The sequence below is a fragment of the Dromiciops gliroides genome, chromosome 1 (genome assembly GCF_019393635.1).
Source record: "Dromiciops gliroides isolate mDroGli1 chromosome 1, mDroGli1.pri, whole genome shotgun sequence".
Lineage (NCBI taxonomy): Eukaryota > Metazoa > Chordata > Mammalia > Microbiotheria > Microbiotheriidae > Dromiciops > Dromiciops gliroides.
Window position 1 is genome coordinate 707,304,353 of NC_057861.1, and position 17,160 is coordinate 707,321,512.

At 42.7% G+C, this 17,160-nt stretch overlaps 1 protein-coding gene across 3 annotated transcripts in view; it reads right to left on the reverse strand.

The window, feature by feature from the left end:
- Positions 1-1,206: 1,206 nt before the first annotated feature.
- The window catches only part of PPARG (peroxisome proliferator activated receptor gamma), a 183,633-nt gene continuing 167,679 nt past the window's right edge, over positions 1,207-17,160 (reverse strand). For all 3 annotated transcript variants that reach the window (XM_043979532.1, XM_043979534.1, XM_043979533.1), the window contains exon 8: positions 1,207-4,161. In XM_043979532.1, the coding sequence (XP_043835467.1) occupies positions 3,914-4,161 (248 nt within the window). In that variant the 3' untranslated portion in view covers positions 1,207-3,913. The remainder of the gene's footprint in view (positions 4,162-17,160) is intronic.

Consider the following 17,160-nt stretch of genomic DNA (forward strand, 5'->3'; position numbering starts at 1 on the left):
AGATAGGGAAACAGGCTCAAAGCAATTAGGTGACTTGCCCCAGGTCACCCATAGCTCATTGGTGGCAGTAGAAGCATTTCCTAGGCTTTTAAGTCTAGGATAAGTTCAGGTTTTCTCTAGAGCTGCTTGGGGAAGTTAAATTAAAGGCCCTTACTATACCCAGAGTTGGGACAGGATAGCAGTATCATTGTGTCTACAGATATAATAAAGATATGATTATATCTTTAGACATGAGAGACATGTCACCTCTATTAATATAATGATAGATGAGGGTGTCTTCCCCTTAAACGTGTTTAGTTTATGTTTAAGAGAGGATAAGGTAGCCCTTTCTGACATTACTCCTTGGGGTTGGTGGTGTGTGTGACAACAAGTCCTCATTGGAACTTCTGCTCTTAAGTAAAACTATAGTCAAGGAAAGGAGATTCCCCAGAAAATGACCATTAGAAGAAATCATTTTGATGCCCTAATTATCATCTTTTCCAGTTTCATAATATATTTATAGCTTTCAAAGCCCTTTCATCTATTCTCTCATTAGGTTAACGTAAGTACTCTTTCAATGCTGAACTCAAACACTACCTCCCTTCCCGGCTCTCAAAAGGAAGTCATTTTTCCCTCATCTGACCTAAGCTCTCTGTACTCCACATACTTGAGCATAGTCTCATTTGTATTACAGCTAGCCATGTACATGCATTTATTATCCCTAGTAGACTATCAGTTCCTGGAGAGCAGGGAGGGTACCTTTAATTCCTGTGCCCTCTTGGGCACTTGCCACCATACCTGGCACATAGTAGGCGCTGATAAATGTTCATTGAGATGAATGAATCTTAGAATAATAGAATATTAGCACTGAACAAGACTTTAATGGTCATCTTCTACCCAATTCCTGGGAGAAAGACTTCTAAGGTGGTGCAGCTATGATAAAGATCTCTTCAAAGTCAAGGGATGGTGAGGTTAAAGGTATCCAGCGAGAGCTAAGATGGCTGTCACTCAGTCGACATTGATTTATTGGTCACATCCTGTGTGCTCAGTACTGAGCTAGGTACTGTGAAGGATCTAAGAAATATGATATGGTCCCTTTCCAAAAAAGCTTACAGCTTAGTTGGGGGTGGAGGGGACAAGTTCCATGCACAAAGGTAATTATATAAGTCAATGTGTGATTAGTGCCAATTCAGTTCAATTCAATTCAACATTTATTAAGTGCTTACTATGTGCAAAACACTGTGCTAAGTGCAGGGGATACAAAGATTAAAAAAAAAAGACAGTTCCTGCCCTCAAAGAGCTTCCAGTCTATTGGGGGATACAACATATATCCCCAACATACCCATTCCTATTTCAGATAAATATAATAATACAAGATAGAGGGTAACAGGGACAGAGGTTCAAGATGCTCAAAGAAAATTTGAGAAGGGAAAGAACACTGGTGAGGGGCATGAAAAAAGCACCAAGACTCAAGGGCTTAGATAAGCAGTAGTTGCCCTCAACTGGGCCACTAAATGAACAATTAGACGGTAAAAGCTGTGAGTTCTGAGGAGAGAGATCCCACAGTGGATATATGAAGGCAAGTTAGGGTAAATATAGTCAAGACATAAGCATGAACTAGAGGGTTCTGGTGCCAGGAGTGGTCATGGCTAGGAGAACCTGAAAGGTCAGGTTACTTCTCTTACTACCTTTTACTTCTGTACCTTTGTTTATGCTTTTTAAAAAAACCCTGCAATGCTCTCTCTCATATTTCTCTACCAAAATCAAAGCCATCTTTCCCCAAAGGTTCTTAAACCTGGAGTTTGTGAACTTTAAAAAAAATATTCTGACAAATATATTTCATTATTGGTTTCCTTTGTAATCATGTGATATTTTATTTTAGGCATTTAAAAACATTATTCTGAGAAGGGGTCCATAGGTTTCATCAAACTACCAAAGGGCTCCATGCCCCGTTCCCCAAGGTTAAGAACCTCTGTCCTAGGTCTAGCTTAACTCTAACCTACTTCAGTAGCCTTTTGAGACTCCAGTTCTCAGTGATCCCTGCCTCTTCTGGATTCCTCTTACACTTATGGCTTGTTCCACTCACTTGGCCCTTAATTACACATTACCAGGCATCTAAAACTCAACATATTCAAAATAGAACTTAATAATCATTTTCCCCCTCTAACCCACTCCCCTCTTCCTAACTGGCCTATGATTGTTAAGGACACCCTCATTCTTCCAGTCACTCACTGACATTTGTTATCTCAGAACTTTCCCAACTCTTCTCTCTATCCTTTCCTACATTTAACCTGTTTCCAAGTCTTGTTGATTTGGCCCCCTCATCTGTTGCCTTCTCTTCATTCACACCACTGTCTCTCTGATTAGGCCCTCACTCACTTTTACTCAGACTCTTTTACTAGCCTACTAATTGGTCTCTCTGCCTCATCTTTCCTCTCTCCAATCTATCTTCCTTATAGCCATCAAGTGAATATTCCTAAGGCACAGTCTAATCAAGTCATTTCCCTGCTAGAGAAGCTTTAGCAAGTCTTTGTCATCTCTAGAACAATCTCTCCATTGAAAATCTAACTACATCCAGTCTTCCCAAGTTGTTTTTACCTCATCCCCTTGCATGCAGGATAAGTGCTAGCTAGTCGCCTATGGTGCCCAACATTCCATCTCCTACCCCCAGGCCTTTGAAATGGCTGTCCTTCTCACCTAGAATGAATTCCCTCCTCACCTCTGCCTCTTAGACTCTCTAACTTCTTTTCATACTCAGCTTAATACTCATCTCATATCCAAGCCCTTTCTCATTTTCCTCAGTTGCTAGGATTCTCTCCTCTGGAAATGACTTATATTTTGTAATGATTCATCTGGGTCCATTTGGTTTCCTCTTGTGGAATGTAAGGTCTTTGGAACAGGGAGTTTTCATTTTTCTATTCGTCTTCTCAGTACCAAGTACAGTACCTGGCAGATAACTGGTGCTTAGCAAAGGCTTGTTGAATGTATGCATGAATGCTGGTTTTATCTTTTCAAGGAGATTCTAACCTTAAGGGCAGGGACTATGTCATTCAGTTCTCCCACAGTGCCTAGCACAGTGTTGAGTATACAATAGATGTTCAGATGACAGAGAAGGAGGCAATACGGTATAGTTGAAAGAGCACTGGTTCAAGAGATAAATGGGACTGGGTTCAAATCCTGCCTTCTCCCTACGTTACCTTGGGCAATTCACTTTTATCTGCCTCAGTTTCCTCATCCATAAAATAGGAGGATTGAACTAGTTGACCTCTGAGGTCTTTTTTTTTTTTATTTCTAGATCTTGGATCATGGAGCACATTTATAACATATGCACAGGATGCATATATAGGGTGCATCTCATAGCATTGGAAACTAGGTACAGGGTCACAAAAAAAGGCTGGCTTCTTAATAAAGTCCACCATCCTAGGAAAGAGTCTACTCCTGATTTCTAATCCAATCCAGATTGAGAAATACAAATTTTGAGAGGGCCACAGTAGAATCCCCAGGGGTCTTTAGGAACACATGATATCAGATGTTTTAGAATGGTTCCTGTAGATGGAGTCAAAGAAATTAATTTATTTTAAGATGAAGATTTATGGGCAGTGCCATCCACAGTTAAAAAAATAATCAGAATACTGTGAAAAAAAGAGAGGCTGAAATAAAAACGAAAACAAGACACAACCCCAGAACACCAGACTCATTCTCCAAATACTGCCAGCAATTTCATGATATAGTCACTTTTTAATATTAAAAGTAAATTGTAAATGTGTCTTTTAAAAACAATATGCATAAAATAGACCTTATTATTCTAAAGCTCTTTCCTTTTTTAAAATGCTTTTTTTTTTCACAGTAATTTCTTAGGCATGTCATGTTTTCCCTCAAAGAAATAGTGCAATTGGAAGAAGGAACACGCTGTCAGTGGGTCAGGACTCCTGTGCTAATACAAGTCCTTGTAGATTTCTTGTAGGAGTGGGTGAAGGCTCATGTCCGTCTCTGTTTTCTTGATGACTTGCAACAGCTGCACGTGCTCTGTTACAATCTGTCTGAGGTCTGTCATTTTCTGAAGCAACTTGGCAAACAGCTGGGAGGATTCGGGGTGGTTCAGCTTGAGCTGGAGCTCCAAGGCCTGCAGCAAGTTATCCTGGATGTCCTCAATGGGCTTTACGTTTAGCAAACCAGGGCGGTCTGGGGGAACAAGAACGGAAAACACGTCAGGAGTTGGACAGCAGCAGAGGCAGTGACAATGGTTCCCCAAGGCACCCTTGGCCAAGGAAGCAGCCTAAATAAATCTTTATTGAGTTTTCTTTCTTTCTTTTTGAAAAAGTAAGTCCCAATAAGACACGTTTGAGTGTGTGTGTGTGTGTGTGTGTGTATGTGTGTGTGTTTGTACACACCAGAGAGGCTTTGAGGTCCCTTTCGGCTCCAGAGCTCCTACCACCTCATTCATTCAACATTTATTAAGCATATACTGTGTACAGAGTCCTGTGCTGGGGAAAGATAGGCATCTTAGCTAAGATAGGGTCCCTGCTATCATGGAGTTGATGGTCTTGGATGATACAACACAAACACAGATGACTGTAACACACAAGGTTATATTGTCATTAGAGAAGGATAAAACAAGGCATGCGGTAAACTCCCGGGTGGACAGTTGTTGCCAACAGGAAGGCTTCATGGAGAAGAGGGTACTTGAGTTGTGTTTTAAAGGATGGAGAGAACAATTCAATAGGTGAAGAAGGGGAAAGGAAACCATTCCAGACTCAGGAGACATCATGAATCAAGGCAAGGAGGCTGGAGAGAGTATGGACCATTTGGGGCACAGAGAGTAGACCAGGGCCGGGCAGCATAGTGTATGGAGGGAAGTGATAGAAAATAAGGATGGAAAGGAAGTGTGGTGGTAGACCATGGAGGGCCTTGAACTCTAAGTAAAGGAGTCTCAACTTGGGGGACAATGGGAAGTCCCTAAAAGTGTCTTTTCTCCATCACTATCTTGTCTCCAATCAGTCTTCTTTGGCCAATCTTACTGATCTTTACCTAATTAGTTTTCAACCACCTGGCTTCCTTATTAACACTTCAGTTACACTTTAAAACCTCCACCTACTTTCAATCTATAAGCATTTATTAAATGCTATGTGGCAGGCACTATTTCAACAGACTTTAAAAATTTTTTCTAGCAGTTTCACATCTATTTAAAACCAGAATTTTTTTTTAAAGCGTTTTTCCTTCAACCATTTTTAACACAATTTGCAAGTGAGGGAACACAATCGTTTTCCAACATAATTATACAGTGGTTTCCTTATAGAGCTGCAGATCTTTGGACCTGACTTATCCACAGGCCACAGCCCCTCAATATTCCTAGCAGTAATCCCCAAATCTCACTCTTTGAGGTGACAGGCATGCCTCTTTCTTTTCTATGATTAGCTCTGGCCCTTAGTGGTAATACTTCCCTGTTGTCCTTTTCAGTTCCAATTTCATTTGGGGAAAATGACAACATTTCTGTGCTTTTTTTTTGCTCAATCGCTCTGGTTGATACTGAAGGGTTCTCAGCAGAATTGATCTCAGATTGGAACATTGGCTCAAAAGCTACTACTGCCTCATTAAGCCAGCAAGCCTGAATCATTCAGCTGTGAATAAGCCACTGACTCGAATTCAGGGGCTTTGCCAGTAGCCACCAATGAACTAGATTGCAGCCCCTGCCTGTGGGAAGAGAAGGGATATGAAAGCCCAGGCTTTCTGGCTCTATCTCTGGAAGTCAGTCAGTCAGTCAGTCAGTCAGTTGATCAATCGACATTCATTAAACACCTACTATGTGCCAGGCATGGTGCTAAACCCTGGAGTATGGTGTGATGGAAAGACTCTGGAGACCTGGGTCTCCTACCTTTCATAGGATCTACTTCTGTGTGACCTTAGACAGGTCATTTACCCCCTCTTTGTAAAAGGGGAGGATTCCATTAGATCCTCTCCAACGTCCCTTCTTTCTCTGGAATCACAAGGAGGCTCAGACTTAATTTCACTTTTGCGGCACAGGAGGAAGCTAGCTTGCCTTCACTCTAGCTTTCCTAACGCCCTATTGACTCGAGTATTGGTGGTTTTGGGATTTCAGCATTTAGGCTTGGAATAATAACCATCTCAGTCAGATTCTAGGGAAGAAAGCAATGATTTAGTCCTGGCCAAGGGAGTAATGAATACCCCTGGAAAAGCCGTACTTTTCCCACAGTTACTTTGCACTAATGAAAACCACCAGCGATCCATGCTGTAAGCAGACTCAGACTCTGGGCCGATGCCTTTTGGGCTTCATGTGTGCTGATGTCTTGGTTTTCCTGCCTCTTTGCAAGAAATGGAGGCTCAAAAAAATGGAGGCTCAAGGCTTCTCCTGGCAGAAAGGTGGGGGACATCTAGGGCAGAATGTTGTATACATTTTCAGATGCAGTCATCTGTTTTTCTTTGTTATAAGGGAGGGAGAGGAGAGGAGGACTGGGGCACAGAGGATATTTCCAGAAATTACTATGTTGTAAGAATCAAAAGGCACCAATAAAATATATATCTTACAAAAAACCCACCAAGAAATGGGAGGCTCATCACTTCCAAGTCCACTGGCTACACAACACAGTGGCCTCTGAACAAATGGCAGTCGCTTCTACAGAGACAGGAGGTGGAGGAGGGGGAGCGGCCTTGTGCAGAATGCAGGAAGAGAGGTATTGTTAGCAGCATGCCCAGAGACATAGTCCTCTCTTGCAGGGTTATCCCATTCATTCAGATTGTGGCTGTAGGGAATGAAGCCTCCCTCCCCATGAGCTAATAGAAGCTAGACAAAGAGGGCCAAACTTGCTGAAGCCATCACATCAATCTAATGTTTAACTTTTCTATGGAAGTTTAAAAAACAGACCAACAAACACAGAGCCCTCGGGCTGATCCAACTGATATTCAACTGATCAGCTTTGCTGGAAATGCTTGGCTTTATTGCTTGGTAATGGAACTGGTCTCCACTAGCCAAGGTGGAAGAGGATCTGTTTTGGATTTTCAAATCCCCATTTAGAGAGTTATTCTTTATGATGTGATAGGGGAAGCTTGGCTGAAGGGCTGGAGTTTTGTGGCCATTGATTAAATACCTTCTCTCCAAAGACCAGTTAGCTCACTTCCAGAAATAGCCCATGGGAGAGAGTATTGCATACGAGGACTGGCAACGGAGGGCACTGAAGAGAGCCCTGGACCTGAAATCAAGGTTTCTGCCTTGGGTTCAAATTTTGGCTCCATCATTTACCACCTGTGAGAAATTGGGCACATGACTTCTCCCTTGTCTGGAAATGCAGGAGCTGGACTACATGACCTCCATAGTCCTGTCCCACTCGAAAATCTTTCCAGTGCTTCCTGCTCCAAAATGCTTTCATTATTGGATACTTATTTCTCAGCATAATTCATAGAATAAAAAAGAGAGGGAAATTAAAAATGTAATGTGAAAGATGCATGATAGACTCATGGGGTACATCAGGAATCATCTGGGTTCTAAAACAATGGTACCTGTGGAAAATTGGACAAGTCTCTGGGCATCAGTTTCCAGATCTGTAAAATGGGGGTGGGGGGAGAGGTTGCCCTAGATATTAGCTATAAAGTCCCTTCCAGCTCTCATGCAGAATTATTCTAGGTGTATGGATCAAAACAAAACACTCCTCACCCAGCTACTCCTTTTAGTAAGGTTCCTCTGATTTTAAGCTCCTGTCTTTGGATAGAGAAGTCTGCAGTGCAAATTCCCTCTCTGACTCTCACAACCGGTTTGACCTCGAGCAACACATTGTCTCCCTGGACCACACACTTTCCTCATCTGTAAAATGAAGGGGTGGGACTAGGTGACCCCAGAGGTCTCCCTCAGCCCTTGTTTATGATTTTATGAAGCAGTGGTCTGCAATCCAAGGTAGACGTGCAAATCTTGGCTCTGTCATTTTTTCCATTCTGATCTTGAGTATATCATGCTCTCTCTGAGCGTCAGTTTCCTTATCTGTAAAATGAGGGGGTTGGAATCGATGACCTCTAAGGTCCCTTCTAGCGCTAAACTTATATTATTTGTCTCAGCTGTTCTCTTCTCTCTTCGACACCTGGAATGCCTCTATCCTGCTCCCTTAATCTCCAGGAAGCAAAGTAATAGTCTAGTTGACACAGTGGCACCTTTCTGAATACTCTAAGCAGTATTTTTATTAAATAACTGACATTAATATAATGCTTTTTTTGGGGGGGGCAGGGCAATGAGGGTTAAGTGACTTGCCTAGGGTCACACAACTAGTAAGTGTCAAGTGCCTGGGGCTGGATTTGAATTCAGGTCCTCCTGAATCTAGGGCTGGTGCTTTATCCACTGTGCCACCTAGCTAACCCCCTTAATGCTTTAAAGTTTGTCAGAGTGCTTACCAAAATTATCTGGCTTGAGCCTTCTAGCAATCCTGTGAAGCTGGTGCTATGGGTAATATTATACTCATTTCACAGATGGGGAAACTGAGGCTATAGATGTGTCCTTGGCTACGCAGCTGGTAAGTATCAGGGAGATATTTGTATGATGGTCTTCCTGGCTCCATCCCTCTATCCGCTAAATTATCCCACCTCTTTCTTCTATTTATATCAGCCAGGTCCCTGATGCTCCTTTTCCTCAGTTTCCCATTATCTTTCTAGATAAGATTTTGCCCCAAATGAGGAGCCTCTTCTAAACTGTGATGCGGATTAAAGTTGGGGTCCAAGATAGGATCAAGGTCAATATTTCCCTTCCCCTTAAATCTCTACTGGCCCCATACTGACGCCAGGCCTCCTAGAAGGCCCCATTTGGAAGAGAACCTTGTGACTTATACACTGCAGTATTAAGTCACCCAAAGAACCTGGAATCAATTACTGGTTTGTCATTCCCCAGGCTAATAAAGGATTGGGAAAGAAGTCCTGCCTAGCCCGATGCTGAGAGCCCTGGAGCTGATTAGTGTCAATCATGGTTGAATCCGGAAGGGCTACGATCCCATGTCTGGGTTAGTCATGGGGGTACTGAACCAAGGTGGATCCAAATTCTCAGAACATTCTGCAATCTGCCCACTTAAGCTGGTCATTTCCCAAGAACAGGGAATAGGTAGAAAGGAGGAAAGGGGAAAGAAGTTCATGTATCATCTGTAACATAGGACAGATCATTTGTGGACACAGGCTTGGGGGTACTGAGGCCCCATAAGTTAGCGTGGAGATCCTCAGGCATGATGAAAGAATTCTCCATTTCTATGAGAGAATATGGGGGTAGCTAGGTGGTACAGTGGATAGAGCACTTGCCCTGGATTCAGGAGAACCTGAGTTCAAATCCAGCCTCAGTTATGTACTAGCTGTGTGACCTTGGGCAAGTCACTTAACTCCAATTTTGTGTGTGTGTGTGTGTGAGAGAGAGAGAGAGAGAGAGAGAATATGAAGACATCTTCACATCTTGTTTGGCCAATTCAAACTGGGAGATTTAGGCAAAACAATAATCCAGGCAAATTCTATCTTTGGTATTGCTTACTATGGTCATCCCTTCCTCATGAATTCTTCCTTCCTTACTTTTAGGGAAAATTAATTTCCTATATATTTTTTTCAATATTTTAATTGATTAATAGCTAATACGGACACTCACATATGAACACACCCTACTTTTCATTTGTCTCTTCAATTTTTTGTGATCTTCCCATGTCCCTCCCTTATTGCCCTCTTGTCTGTTCTCTTCCATCTTCCTTTCACTTTCCTCCCTCCACATCTTTGTCCTTTTTTGTCTTTTCCCTCTACACCTCTCTCCCTCTTGGCATCCACTTGTTGACTTTCTGCCCTTGGTTGCTGGCTTTGGGGGAGGGGGGAGTTCATTTGAATTAATGAAACGTCTAAAGAAGTAAAGCTGTTCAGAGACTAATCAGAGCATAGCTATAAGGTTGTCAAGATCTGAAAAACATCCATTCCAACTCCTTTGTTTTACAGATGAGGAAACTGAGACTCCGAGGTTAAGTGACTTGCCAGGGGTCCACCCAGCTAGTAGGTGACAGAGGTAGGTTTTGAACCCATGTCTTCCCGGCTCCAAGTACGGGACTCTATCCAGTCCAGGCGGTTGATTACTCTCAAGTGGAACTGCTGACAGGGAAAAGCAGAATGATAGTTGGTAAATCTCCTAAGTGTTTAACCCACAGACAAAAAAAAATTGTTTATAATTTGCACATTCATTGTCTGAAGGCAAAAGCTTCTGCCAAAGTCCTTCATTCTTAAGGAGGCTTCACATGTTAACATTTTCCTTGTTAGAGTAATGGTGCTATTAATGCTTTCTCTGGTCCTGGTCTAAGTAACAGTCACTTCTATAAATAAAATACCTGATTATGTTTTGTTTGGATTTAGGGGGGCAGGGCAAGAGAACCCGGCTGAATAGCTCACTGGTTTGGCTCTTCCACTAAGTAGCAAGTGTCCCTCCTTACATCTCACACAGTTCACTTGGTCACCAACCCCTTCCCTAAAATATTCTGATCACTGGCCTTAATTTCCTAAGCATAAAACAACACACAGACACGGACACACACACACACAGTAGCTAAAGGGAGGGGAAGGGGACAGTTTTGGGCAGATAATTCAGTAATAATTTGCTAATTATTATAATTATGATTTAATAATAGCAATTTAATTCAAGACAATAAGCCGTTAATAAATACCTACTATGTGCAAGAATAACAGTAAGCCTCCCAGCACTTTTCTGTCCTTTCCTTATTAGGATTGAAATCTTTATTTTCACTTGATAATTCCCTCCAGTCTAGTCTATCATTTCTAGGTCTTTGAGAAGAGGAAAGAGATTTCTGAGTCCTGGTGGCCTGCTAAGAAGTTCTTCCCTTTGCTCCCTCTGACTGAAGCCCTTAACAATGTCATGTAAGTCCAGTCATGAGCTTTTTTTTTTTTTTTGAGGCAATCAGGGTTTAAGTGACTTGTCTGAGGTCAACAGTAAATGTCTGAGGCCACATTTGAACACGTGTCCTCCAGACTCCAGGGCCAGTGGTCTGGATACACTATGGATACATCAGAGACACTGTACCACCTAGCTGTCCCCAGTCATCAGCTTTTAACCCTTTCACCCTTTCTATCTTCTTCCTCTGTTCCAGGGCCAGGATTCACTCAGTCAACAAGTCAAGTACCTACTTTGTGGCAAATACTTCATACGTGTTAGGGATACAAAGAAGGGCAAAAATAGTTCCTGTCTTCAAGACGCTTACAGTCTAATTAATGGGAGATGCAATCGGTAAATAATCAGGAACACCCAAGATCTCAACATTTTCGAGTAGATAGAAGGTAAACTCTGGCACCCCTGGAGTGGGGGTGTGGGTGTGGGGAAGGGTGGGAGTGTGTGTGGAGTGGAGGTGGGGGTGGGAGACAAAGACTGTCAAAGACCTCTTGAAGATGGGGTTTGAGCTGAGTCTTAAAGAAAGCCATGGAGCAGAACTATGAATCTATGATTCTACAATGGAGGTATGAACATCGTTGCCTACTTTCCCAATGCCCAAACTTAGAAAAGTATGTGTGTGTGTGTGTGTGTGTGTGTGTGTGTGTTTTATACGGTTTCTTTTGGGGGGGGAAGATAGGACAATTTGGGGCAGTAGGAACTATGTTGATTTGCCCCCCAGCACCACTTCTTTTTTTTTTTTTTTTAGTGAGGCAATTGGGGTTAAGTGACTTGCCCAGGGTCCCACAGCTAGTAAGTGTTAAGTGTTTGAGGTCGGATTTGAACTTAGGTACTCCTGACACCAGGGCCGGTGCTCTATCCACTGCGCCACCTAGCTGCCCCCCCCCCAGCACCACTTCTGAGACCCTCCTTCCCCCTATTCCTCTGTAGCAGCAGAAGGAAAACAAACTTCTCCTTCCCTAAAACTCAGGTAATGCCCATGTGAAATTAAAGGGAAAAAGCAGCTAAAATGGAGTTTGGCCAGAGAGGCCTCCTGCTCTCCCCCTCCCTGCTAAGATGCCAGTGAAGAATCTACCAGCCCCAGACAGACAAGCATGATCCTCAAATATGACTCTGAGGCAGTAAAAGACTTCTAAGGCTTCTCAGAAGTGTGGGGGTTGACTGGGCCTCAGCATTCAATCTCCTCTCACCTCCTCTCTGGCCAATCTCTTCTCAACCCTCATTCTCTGCCTCATTCTTTCAGGGCCCTGCTTTCAGCTAGCAGATGACAGTGGGAGTTTTGTGGAACATGCATTGGTCTGAATGTCAGAAAGGACCCGAGTTCAAATCCTGACCGACACTTTTAAACTCTGTGAGCGTGGGCAAATCACTTTGCTCCTCTGACTTTCAGTGTTCTCTGTAAAATGGGGACATATAAGAGCCCTGCCCTCACTGGTTTGTTATAAGGATTAAACACATTGAATAAATGCCATTTCCTACTTGTGTTGTCCCTCCCCTAGGGTTATCTGTATTTTGATAGGGAATGCTAAATGACACAAAAGATTTCAATTACCAAAGGAATGAATATGTAATGGTGAATATTAGGCCATTCTAATAAAGCAGAGTGCGCCCCCCCCACTCAAATTGCACTACATAAACTCTTCAACCTAGTAAGAAAGCTGGATCATCCCCCCCAACTCTCCCTCCTCCTCTCTCTCTTCTTTCCCCCTTTTCTCTCTCTCCCCTCTGTTTCTCCCTCATTCCCTCATTTCTTTTCTCCTCCTCCTCCTCCTTCTTCTTCTTCTTCTTCTTCTTCTCTCTCTCTCTCTCTCTCTCTCTCTCTCTCTCTCTCTCTCTCTCTCTCTCTCTCTCTCTCTCCTCCCTCTCTCTCTCTCATATATCTATCACAACCACCTCCATTTTATAGCTGTTCATGGGTGACTTCCATTAGTGTCTTCAGACCTAGCCAGGAGTTTCATTCTTCCTCACCAAGAGAAGGCTGTCCAGACACCTGGGCATGTTATACCAGTCAGGAGGATGCCCCATCTCCTCCAGGGGTCATGCAGAGTTTAAACACACATTTTGAGAACCCCAAATGATCAAATACACCAGAGCACACAGCCTCCAGTGGTGGGGGGAATGATTTAGTGGTTTGAATCGGAGTTCCCTGTGCACCACATACCACAGTCTTGAAGCTTACAAACGACCGCTTGTCTGCTCACGTACCTTCTCCCAGACGGCCAGGTTTGACTGCTAAGATAGGCATCTTCCTCTTGTAGTCATAGTAGGTGGGGTTAAATATTTCTCAGTTACAATATAGGCTAAGTTAGAATTCTACAATAGCTAAACTCTGCCATAGTTGTCAGGCCCATGGCCAGGCCCTAGCTAAAGCAAAGACAGCAATGTTATTAGGAGCAAACATCAGCGATGCTTCTAGTTTCATTGGTTTGGTGAGTCATTTCCCACTACTCACCCACTGGGTAGAGTATTCCTATCAACTGTGGGCAGAATGACTAGAGTGAATTGTAGCCTGTACTGAACAACAGCTCTGTCCCTGGTTCCCTAAGGGAGTCACATGATCCCTCTAGAACCTAGTGTCCTTTATTTATTAAAAGGATCATCTGGCCTCATTAGCTTAGACGACCTACATTGTCACTGTACTGACCTCAGCCACCCACAGGGGTGGTCAGATCTTAGGTCTCATCACCCCAAACTACTCTGTCTTCCTGAATCTGTCATCATCTAAACCTATCCTTCCATTTCTGTTTCATTACACTTAGACCCATTTGTCATTCTTCCCAAGATCTTCAGTGCCTTCTTTGTTCTCCCAGTCCTTTACCCATACCCTGGGAAAGCTTTCCTTGCCTCTTAAATCAAAACCCCATAGTTAACCACACAATGGGCCCCACTCCCCTACAATTATTGTCCAGTGGACAACATGCCTCATTCCCCTCCATTCACCCCACTCCCAAAACTCTTTCAAACTCATTCTTTCATTTGTCCCATTCTGCAGGCCTCAACTTTGGGTTACTCTCCATACCACTTGCCTTTTCTTTTCCTAAATATTTCTGGAAGAAGTCAAAAATCTATACCACCAACTGGGTTCTCTGGACATAGATAATGGAGGAATCCAGACATTCTATGGTGATTTTGTCAGTTTGAGAATCTGAAAAACAACTCAAACGACAATATGTCTTGATTCTGCTTCGTGCAATGACCTGTACCTCCCTTGGATGGATCTTCTCATCGCTGTTACTAGCATCTAGATGATGGTGTGTGAAATACAAAAGTTATGAATTCACTTGCCTAAACCTGTATTGGTATTGCAGGATAGAAATGATTCTATCCAAATCTGAATGCCAGCAAAAGCAGCAGAAGAGATGAAGAGGCAGAGGGAGGGGACTGGGGAGGGGTTAAAACTACAAGAGCTGATTCTAGGGGGCAGCTAGGTGGCACAGTAGATAAAGCACTGGCCCTGGATTCAGGAGGACCTGAGTTCAAATCCAGCCTCAGACACTTGACATGTACTAGCTGTGTGACCCTGGGCAAGTCATTTAACCCTTATTGCCCTGAAGAAAAAAAAAAAGAGCTGATTCTATCACATCTGTTTTCTCATCACCGATTTACTATAAGGCTATGGACCATGAGAGGACAAGAGTCTTAAATTCAGTAAGAAAATGAAATAGGATTCCTTTTAAGGACATTACCCTCAAAATCTTTTCTCCCCTGAAACCAATCCTGTTGCAAAACAGTACTCTCAAGGAAGAGGGTGGGAGATGATCTTTCTATTTGTCTTAACTCATATTTCATTTTTTAAAATGGGTTGGGGGGCAGCTAGGTGGTGTAGTGGATAAAGTACTGGCCTTGGAGTCAGGAGGACCTGAGTTCAGATCTAATCTCAGACATTTGATACTTACTAGCTGTGTGACTCTTGTTTTTTGTTTTTTTGCAGGGCAACGAGGGTTAAGTGGGCAAGTCACTTAACCCTCACTGCCCTGCAAAAAACCAAAAACCAAAACCAAAAACCAAAAACAACCAAAAAAAGTGTTCTGTTGCTGTTCAGTCAGGGCTTCACTTTAAGATTAAAAAACAAACAAATAAACAAAAAAACAGGTTGGTTGGTCATCTTTCCCCTTTTTTTTATCCTCCCAGGAGCCTGAAAACTTAAGAAGAAAAAAGAACAGCTCCATAGAAAAGGCAATTTTGGCATATAAAGGAGGTGTCAAGAAACATTTGCACAACCAGGGGTGAAGATACCATACTTCATTCATTCCCTCCCTCCCTTACCCATTCATTCATTCATTCATTCATTCATTCATTCATTCATTCATTCAACCAACATTTATTAAGCAGCCACTATGTACCAGGCACTGTTCCACAATTGAAAAAGAAACATTGACCGCTCTCAAGAAGCTTACAGTCATTGTCGCTTGGTGGTGGTGGGGCATATGTGTGTTTAATTTCTTTTGGGAGGGGGAGAGAATACTAGTCACTAGAGGGCTCAGGTCTTATATGGGAGGGGTCAGGTAAGCTTAGCTTCGAAGGAAATTAGATATTTCAAGAAGTGTAGGCGAGGAGAGAGAATTTCCACCATAAAGAGAAGGTAAAGAGATGTGAAATGTTATATATTGTACTGGGAGCTGCAATGTAGAATTTGTGACAGGCCCTAAGATACAATAAACCTGGAAGGGTTAGGCTGGAGCCAGACTGGGATGGTTTTGAAAAGCCAAACAGAGGAATCTGTATTTTATTCCAGATACAATTGGGAACATTTAGAGGTTTTTGAGCCAGGGCAGTGACATTGTCTCAGAGACACATTCTCTTTTTTGGGGACCAGATTATTAGCAACACTGGAGAAGATGTGGATCATGAAAAATTTTGGTTAATAAATGTTTGTTGAATTTTAAATGTGACATTAATAATAATAATGATAATAATAATAATAATAATAATAAAGATATGAAACAAAGCCTGACTGATCCTAACACTGCATCAGGCTTTCTTATAATTAATGATCAGAAAGATATCTGACCTTAGGCAATAATAATCAAAGAACTTTGCTTTTCCTCAGCTTTTCAACCAAAATAGTCCCTTATGAGAAAGCTATAGGGTTGAGAGACATAAGCGAGCCTTTCCCTTGAAGTCTTTCAAAGACAGGATGAAAAACAGGTAGGTCTGATCACCAGAGTGAGACTGTTCCCAGTGATGTGATCTATGTTCACATCTTGAGGGAATTCACTGGGGTTCAACATTTGGTTGAACTTTAATTCTGAGAAAGAAGAAAAAATGAGCACGTTTCACCTGTGGGCAGGCGCATGGGCTTGCATTGCCTAACTGTCATGGGGTGGGGGGTTGACATCATGTACAAACCAATGTGGAGATAGGAGAATATTCATTCCACTTGGTCCCAGTACACTGTGCAAATGTACACAACTGCCCTTCCCAGAAGGTTTAATGTTAGTGGATTTTTTTTAAAGTGCTGCTAGGATTGATGGAAAATAAATGAGCTGGCTCATGGGACTTTGCGTAATCCAACTCAAATTGAAGTGAGTACCTGGGAAGGTCAGATTACTTCCCATTTGTTTCCATTGCAATCATTTTTCAGTTTCTCCCCATTGTTATGATAATGGCAGGCATTTTGCCTCAGAAATTAAATTGCAACAATTTTTTAAAATGGTGAATTTCCCACCCTTATGACTTGGGAGTTTGGGAAGAGCTTTGCTGGCCTTCCAACTGTTCTGAATTCACAGAGAGGACCTTTTTTAGGTGTGGACTCCTTCCAGTTGGCTGCCTCACCTGCTTTCCTTTGCCATGCAGTATGAGGTCCAGTACTCAAGGGAGCAGTGTGTCCAGTATCATGGCTCAGGGCTTGTCAGCTTTGCTGAGGTGGAAGAAAAAACACAGCCTTGGCTTCCAACTTTGGGCACATTTTTAGAGGACTTGTTGGCCTTGCTGGGGCAATGCCAACCATGAGGGTGCTTGGGCTGGAGGTAATTTCAGAGCTCACCGCACACACCCCACCCTGTCAATGGGGTTATGGGAAGGGGGAGGTGGAAGGAAAGCTTCAGTTCAAAGCTTCTAACTTCTACTCAATATGTCTGGGCTTTTAAGGGTCTGCTACTTTGGGTCTATTAAACTTGGAGAGTTTAGGCAATGAAGAGGAATGTGGGTCATGGCTATCATCAACAATACCCTTTTCTCATCAACAATACCCCCAACACAGGCTATGAATGTCTATGTGTGTGAGATCATAGGTACATATGATTAAGGGCTAGGAGGGATCTTAAAGGGCATCTAAA